The sequence below is a fragment of the Rhagoletis pomonella genome, unplaced genomic scaffold (genome assembly GCF_013731165.1).
Source record: "Rhagoletis pomonella isolate Grant_MI unplaced genomic scaffold, Rhpom_1.0 Rhpom_scaffold_00004, whole genome shotgun sequence".
NCBI lineage: Eukaryota > Metazoa > Arthropoda > Insecta > Diptera > Tephritidae > Rhagoletis > Rhagoletis pomonella.
The window spans coordinates 20,824,775-20,833,510 of record NW_023458558.1 but is presented as its reverse complement, the minus strand read 5'-3'; the positions used below and the strand labels follow the sequence as shown (position 1 = coordinate 20,833,510).

At 35.9% G+C, this 8,736-nt stretch overlaps 1 protein-coding gene across 1 annotated transcript in view; it reads left to right on the top strand.

Annotated features, from left to right (window-relative positions):
• Positions 1 to 625: 625 nt before the first annotated feature.
• The window catches only part of LOC118737200, a gene marked incomplete in the record, with an annotated part of 15,498 nt that continues 7,387 nt past the window's right edge, over positions 626 to 8,736 (top strand). Inside the window, 5 exon segments of the mRNA XM_036467558.1 lie at positions 626 to 1,011; positions 5,421 to 5,541; positions 5,912 to 6,077; positions 6,157 to 7,023; positions 7,091 to 8,705. Of these exon segments, the coding sequence (XP_036323451.1) occupies positions 5,450 to 5,541; positions 5,912 to 6,077; positions 6,157 to 7,023; positions 7,091 to 8,705 (2,740 nt within the window).

The window sequence follows — 8,736 nt, the reverse complement described above, 5'->3', positions numbered from 1 at the left end:
GGCAACGAAGGCACGGCTGCCATTTAGGCGAAAATTGACCATTATCGGTACGTTTTTTTTTTTTCAATTTGGTACATTGGTGGTGCATAGGGTTCGTTTATATGGGTTATAAAATCTGTAAAATAAGCATTATTTACGAAACGATTATTCTGGTTTTATACCAGCTTTGAATTTACAATACCTCCATAGTAAAAATTAATACATATTTTCTTCTACTGAGCGTTTTGCATACTTAGCTCGATTTTGTATTATGACACTTTTGAAGTAAATGAGTGATATGTACACTCAGATAGTGTATGATATTTAACGTGCATAGAGTATTCGGAAGCTTTGTATTTTTAAAGATCTGAAAAATTAGTTTATTACTAAAATAACCAGTGTATATTTGTAACCATGGGCTTTGTATTGAATTGGAAAATGCACGTATCTGTAAAATGTTCCACTTAAATACATATATATTTATTTTGGTACCTTTTTTTAGTTCCCAATAAAGTGGTTTGTGGCAACCGCGATCCGAGTGCACGCACACATACGCATATATCTCGCGCGTTGGCATTTGTGTGTGCACTGGTGAATTTTCGTGGAATGGGGAAATCGCAAAGCAAATGTCAAAAACGCCTTGTTTCAAACAACCAAACACAAGTAAATTAACCACCGTTGCTGTCGTGCGGCCACGTGAAAATTTCCTCGTTCGAGAGCCGTGTGTGTTGCCCAAATGGAGGCAAATGGTTAAAAACAAAAAATATATTCCAGCAAATAAGTGTATTATTAATAAAAACAGTGAAATTAAGTAACGAAAATCGGTTCTTGTCGCCGGTATGTGAATGCTTTGTGAGGTTAAAATCGGAAAAAAGCTGGCGCGGAAGCTAAGCACAAAGCAAAAGTAAGAAGGAGCACGTTGTCGATTTGGCATTAACCGCGTGTGATATTTTGAAAACAAGGTTTTTAAACATAAAGAGCGATAACTAGAAACTATTCATGATCAAATACAACATAACTGGACTACAAAAGGTGAGTTTTGAGAAAACTAAAAGATCGCCATGCCTGGACCGCTTGGAAACATGCGTGACGTAGTTGCAAGCGGGGGCGGTTGCAAGAGTAACGGCATTGCAGAGATTTCAGGGTGGGCTATAGGACCGATTGCCTAAAGTATGCAACTGTTAACATGTCCAAAATGAAATTATGTATGTATAATGATGTATCAGACAATGAACTTGACTAAATGGGGATTCGTTAAAGAAGATTGTGTACATACATACGTACGTATATGATTTCTAAATAGAGACTGTTTAATATACAACAACAATGCAACGTGTCAATGGTTATCTTCATACGTGCTGCAGTTTGCACGTGTTAAAAGTTTCAAAGTTAATTAGGTACTAACTGGCCGTCTCCCCTGGCTAAAATTTATTGCGAAAAAAATGCAGTTTGGCTCCAAATCTCAAATTAAAAAAATATATATATTGGGATCGATAGAGATGATGGAGATAAGTATAACGGTATACTTCTTTTAGGGACATTATCAAAGGTTAAATTTCAAAATTAGCTATTTTTGAAATCAAGATTTCTTAAAAACGAATGGATGGATTTTGATCTAGTTTAAAGGGAAACTTGATTCCTTTTAATTTGGTATAAGTACTTTATATATATGTTGTATGGTTCTTACAAAAATTGAATTAATAGCCCTATCCAGTAAATCCAGTACTAATTTTACAGGTTTTTTATTGGATGTCCTTTTCGTACGCAAAAACTTGCAAGAAACTAGCAAAAGAGGGGAAATTGTGAGAGCAAAAATGACAGCTGAACTTGCAAGTTTTACTGGATTTTTACTGGATAATTTTTTACTAGAAACTATTTGCTAGTAAAAAAAACAGCTGATGGCATGATGCTTAATGTTATTCACATTAACAAAATTATAAATAATTGTTTGTGGTGCCTTTAGAGTTGCAATTGACGAAATAAACCTATTTAAATTTATAAGATGGAAAATATTAGTTTTCTAAGAAAATTGCATCGGAAAATAACAAATTAATCAGCTGTTCATAAAACAAGCAACTTCTTGCTGGTTTTGCGTTTTCGTACTTTCGTGCATGTTTCTCTCATTGGAAGTTTGTTTACTGGCAAGTTACTGGATATTTTTTTGGTGGAGAATGCGAAACACAACTAATGTAAAATAATTATAAAGAACACCTTTTTCAGAGACCACCTTTCTTCGTAAGGCAAAGAACATAGTGACGCGACAAAGAGAGCGACAAGTCGTTTTCGGATAATAGCGACAAAAGCAAACCTTTATTTTTCATTGTGGCAGCCAGGGTTGCCACTTTGGTAAATTATCACCTAAATTGGTAGAAAAAATTCGGGTTGGTAAAAAGGTAAATTTTTTGCCATTTTGGTAAATTTTTGTTAAAGCATTTTACTTATTAATTGTCTTTTTATTTTAAATTTCCTTCTTAAAGTATGGTCTACTTAATTGCATTATTTTTCGAACGCTTTCGATAAAAGGCGAACATAATAGTGTTCTATTTTGCTTTTAGTTGAAGGAAACCGACAAGATGTCATTAATATGACCTCAAATACAATATCATTGGTTAAAGAAAAATTACGTACTAAATTTTTTTTATTGAAATAACTAAACAAAGTACTAATCTATAGTTTTGATTAAAATAACTAAAAAAGTGTTTGGTGTATATTTTCCAGATTTGGTAGATTTTTTTAAAATAGATGGTGAGTATTTATTTTAGTCAGTGGCAACCCTGGTGGCAGCATATAGTATACCGAAAAGTTGCTTTCTGAGCTGACGGTTGCTTCACTATATTTTGACGTTTCTTGTCTCTTTCTTCGCTATTATCCGAAGATGTCTAGTCGCGTCACTATGTTCTTTGCCTAACTGCCGTCCCTAAATTGGAGCGCCAAGCGTTGCGTTATCCACTGTCAACGAGTGTCAGCGAGCGCTATCCCCAAATCAACGCGTCGTAATTTTTGACGTTTTCTCAGGTCCTCTCGTTTCCTCTTTTACTTTTTTGTCCTTTCTCTTTCTTTCCGTCTTCTGCTTCCAACTTCAACACGTAACGCCCTGTCAAAAATGAATATTCCATTTGCTCGGCGTTAGCGTCGCGTTATTGTGGGATGTTTCATACAAATTGTATGGGCATGAGGATTTTTGACAGTTGCTTGGCGCTTGACGCGCCAATTTAGGGATGGCAGTAAGCTGACCACAGTTAAGGCCCGTCCCCATCCAACTTTGGCGTTGCGTTGGCGCTGGGCGTCGCTTTGACAGCAGCACGAGTAACGCCTGTGCTTGCTACAACGAACGCTTAGCAGAGAATACTTTGGCCACTAAATTAACATACTAGCGGCAGATAAATCAAAATTTTATATCAATAATTGCATTAAAAATTATATTTCTTGCCCGCTTTTGATTAAACATGAAAATTAAATTACATAATTTTGATTATTTGGAACAGCTGACGAACTTTCTGCGTTGTGTTGGCGCTGGCGTTGCCCAACTTTGGTTATGTGGAGATTTTCATATAAACGCACGTATTCATATTCAGCTGGCAAAGCGACGCCAACGCTAACGCATCTCTAAAGTTGTATGTAAACCAGCGACGGGCAGATAGAGCTTTTACTCAGCATAGAAAGCTTAAAAGAGCTTTGCTGGCGGGCAAGGCGGTGCCCATCTCCGATGTAAACGGTTCTTTAAGGTTAGTTCTGTCTGTTCTGTTCTGTAATTATCTACATAAGAATAAGTGGGAAAAGGTTTGACTGCGATGGTACATAGCCCGTGTTTTTGTTATGTTCATAAAAATTTAGTAATTTTTTTCTAAGTTTGGTATTTTTTTTTTAGAGTATTGGTATAAAATTAAAAATCTTTGTGGCAACACTGATTATAACCCTCACAATGTAAAATTCTCTCTGTGTTTCGAAGAAAAGGCACTGAACACCTTTGCAGAGAACACCTTTCTGCGTAGGCGGCGACGCCCGCACTTAGGGTTTGTAAACTTGTTTTTTGTAATCATTTTACATTAATTAAATTTTTGTAAGAACTATAGATACTACATATATATAAAGTACGTATACCAAATTAAAGGGAATAAAATTTCCTATTAAATTGGATCAATTTTTTAAAATCCATCCATTTGTTTTTAAAAAATCTTGATTTCAAAAATAGCTTATTGTGAACTTTAACCTTTGATAATTCTTGTTGTTGTTGTTGTTTCCCAAAAAAAAGTATACCATTATACTCAGCTCAATCACCTCTATCGACCACAATATTTTTTTTTTTATTTGAGATTTGGAGCCAAACTGCATTTATGCCTTTATTGCTCTCCAGCTGTCATTTTGGTCGCTAGATATAGTAAGTTATAACAGGGGCAATATTTGTGTGGGCTTTTTATATCTTGGCATAAGCATTTGTAAGATAGCTTCGAAAACGTATTTTTGCCGGAAATAATCGCTTACAAAATTTAGAAAATAGGCTTTTTTACATCCAAGCACATAATTACAATTATTTTAATAAGAAACAGCTTATTTTTTGCTTTTGTATAAAAATATTAATGTTGCCGCCACGAAGTTTCCGTGCAAATGAAAATGTAGCTGTCAAACTACCAAATTGCCGGCTCTTGAAGAGCAATGAGCGGTCTCCATTGGCTATTGGAAGAACGCCCTATCTCATAATTTTATTGAAAAACACACTATCTAAGAATATGGTTGAAGAACGCGCTATCTCAAGAAAAAGATTTGGAATTTGGGTGACATTTTTTTGCATTTCTACAAAGTTTTAAACTTAGGTTTATTTAGGATTTGTTAGAGAATGAACTATATCTTAAATTAAAATTCCTAAAAAATAAATAAATAAACATGAGTGGCAAACAATATCACTTTGAAAAGGGGGTGCTGTTGTATTGACCAATACTGTATATTAGCTACTGCAAGTTTAAGACAACTTTATATGCTACAGTGCTAAGTACGATCAAGCATTAATTTTTTCGTAATTTTTAGCCACTTGAAACTTGCACATTGTCAGACTAAAGTTAAATTAGCTAGAAAACTTCGTACTCAATAAACTTCTAACACTTCTGAGAAAAAGGTTTGAAATTTAGGTGATTTATTGAATTTTTTAGTCTTTTAAAAAGTTTAAAACTTGGGTTTATATGGGTGATAAATCAACTGTATTTTAATTAAAAATTCTCAAAAATTAATAATTAAACATAAGTGGCAAACAATACATATCACTGAAATGGCCAATACTGTATAAAAATGTAAATCGAAAATGCAAGCAAATGAATTCAAAGGGCTTTATAACTTTAAATTTCGTATTCAGATGAATTACTCCCATTCAAGTACATAATTAAAACAAAATTCCCATACATACGCACATATCGCAATATAATACGAAATTATTAAACTTTTTATTTTAGTTTGTTGACAAAAAACAATTCGCGACATAATGGATTCACGGCTCTTGAACGTATTTCACGATGATCCGTTCGACGGTAGTTATACCCAACTCAATGCGGATTTTTGGTCCGGTGGGAGCGAGTAAGTTAAAGAAATACCATTTACATACCTTTACATTAAAAGTTATACATCTTCGTGTAAAGTACAAAACCGCGTATCGTGGTTCTGCAAAACGTCGTAACTGACATTTGTGCCAAAAAAGATATTTGCTCACCGGAAGCTCCTGGCATCAAGCTCTTATCCATTCATACTAAAATATCGATACTTAAATATAAGAAGAGATAATTGGGGATAAAAGAGAGAACAGTTTTGAAATAAGAAAAGTTTTACTCTCTCCTCTAAACTTTGGGCAACCTCACGTGCGAGGTTTTGCATTTTCTTGATACGCGGTTTTGTACTTTAAACGACAATATGTTTTTAACGCTAATTTTATGGATTTATTTTTCTCCAGTACAATGGGCCAACTCACAGAGACATTGAATGGAATTCTACCAATCGCTGCGGAAGCAGACCAAAATGCAGATATTTACAGTAGTACCACAATGCTCGATGCCGAAGACCATTTCCGGATAACGAAGAAAATAGATTCTGCAACGAATCTACAAAATGATGAATTGGTAGGTGCACAATCCATAAAACGGGGGGAGGCGAAATAAAAATATATTTTCTATAAAATTGTCGCGTTCTAAATTTCAGCTAATTTATGATGACTTTACACACCATCAACTGCCAGCAGATGGAGCAATTGAAATTATAACTGTTGATCCTAATTCATTAGACTCCGACACAGATCTGGATACCGATGATACTGACGATGATGATATCGGTAATGATAATGAGCTGAGTGAAGATCATGGTGGAGAATTCGACGACAATCAAAGTCAGTATAGTGATGCAACATTTCGCACACGTACTGATAGTTCTTCAATCGGTGACTACGAATCGCATACGAGTGACTATGATGACAGTTCTGATGACGAGGAAACTGCTGGTGATAACATAAATAACCAATGTGACGATATACATACAAGTAATAAAACTGAAGCGCTTTTGTTGGGAATAGATCAATTACCTGATTTAACAGCGGGTCTGTTAGCTACTGATGGAATCGATGTGAACGGTGAATTCCATCTACCCCTGGAAAACGTCATAGCGGGTGGTAAGAATCGAACTATGAGCACCAACACCATAGGTTCGGATGTCGACGTTAATAATTTCGATTTAGCAGAATTTATAACAAACGATAATTTATCCTTAAATGTCCCTAAAGAGAACTCAAAAATGAATAGTAAATTGCAAACTAAGACAATTGTTCCCACAAAAATGTTACCAATACCGGTTAAACAGAATTTAGAAACAGATTCTGACGCTGATTCAGATGTTATTGTTGATATAGAGACAGTAGATGTAGATAATGCGAAATCTTTATGGGAAATTGCATCTAAAAGTTTCGTTGAAACAAAAGAAAATGGTAATAATGATGTTATATACAAAGACAATGTCGAAGAGGATCCATCATGGAGTCCCAAATGTGCAAAGAAACAAGATACTACAGCGAAAGAGGTACAGTTATTTTTATGAATAAAAAAAATCATAGTTAGACATTTTCTTATTAAAATATCTATTTTAGGCAAAAACACGGTCATCTACCACAACAAATACTTCAGAAAGTCAAACTACTAGTAATCCTCAAAATGCGCGCAATTTTACTATAATACCCAGCAAACGTCAATGTGACATCCTTAAAGGCAAAGCTAGCAATGGCAAGAATAAGTCATCTTCAAAGCATAATCAAGTGAAATCTATGACGAAAAAAGGACCAGAGATTACAACAGGAAATGTCCAAAAAGCTGGCTCACTTACTTGCAGGGTTGGTGTGGGTCAAAGTGGCAAAAATTTGGCCCTGCTATCACAAAATTCTTCTACATCTGAAAGCAAATCACAAACTACCAAGACTGCAGGAATAGATGAGAAAAAGTTGGTGACACTAACAAATACTGTACAAGAAACAAACATTGCATTAAAAGAAAAGAAAAACGAAAAATTAGTGGAGCATGAAAAATTATCAGTTAAACGAAAACTAAATTTAGAAGAATATAAACGCCGACGTGACAAAGCTCCACCTGGTCAGACTGAAGGCGTTAACGCAGCAACCGAAAGCCAATTAAACAAATCTGCAACCCAAAGCATGCAAATAAAACACAGCGAAGAGGTAAAATCTGTTGTTAAGAGTTTGAGAAATCAAGCTAAACAGAAAACTCAAACTGATCCTATAACTGAGGCTAAAAATAAGGTATTGCGCATGCAGGAGTTGAAACGAGCACAACAACTGAAGATTATAGATTCGACAATATCTGCGAAAGTACCGCGTGTCACAAAACTACCACCACTTAAGGACATTGTAAAGGACACATGCTATGCCGATAATACCCAATACGATCAATCTGCGGCTAATACAAAATTACATCCAGATTATGAAGAACTAATTATCGTATCCGCTGGCAGTAATACGGATATTAGTATACCACCACTTAATGTATTACCTATTAATACTTGTGAACGTTCACTTTTGAAGTCATCAGCGTTGTTATATAATAATATGCCAAAGGGATTAACCTCAAGCAGTTCTTTGATTGCCAGTATACAGGACGTTTTTGTACAAAAAGTGGTTGGTCCTGAAAAGACCAGCATTGCGAATGGTCCTACAACGTCGGTTACGGAGAAAACAAGAAAACAGGGAGAGCAACATGGCGAGGATAAAGTCATTATGCATTTGCGTAAGGATAGAATAGGACCGCGCACCGTCAGCGTTGGCATACAAACTGACTTACAACCAGGATTTGCTCGTTTGCCAAAAGTTCAGCTAAAAAAGCGTTTACAGCGAAATTATCGAAAGCATAGTGGTAAAGGCGGTTTAAATGATTCCGGTAGTGATACATCATGCGGCCGTAGTCGCAAGCGCAGTCGTAGTCCAATTAATCGATCACGCAGTCGCTCAGGTGATAGCTTTGCTTCGTCGTTGGAACATACAGGAGTTCGCCAGTGTGACAATGCTGGTGGCTATTCTTCGCGCAGCAGCCGTCGGCATCGCAGTTCCATTAGCTCGTCTTATTCCGAGTCTGGACGCGGGTCACGCAACACACAACGTCAATCACGCACAAGCTACAAAAAGCGTTCGAAGAAATATGCTCGCGATTCATCAGATTCGTCGTCATCATCTTCAAACTCGGATTCCTCTGATCGCAGTCGCTGTCGCAGTCGTAGTCGCAGTCGCAG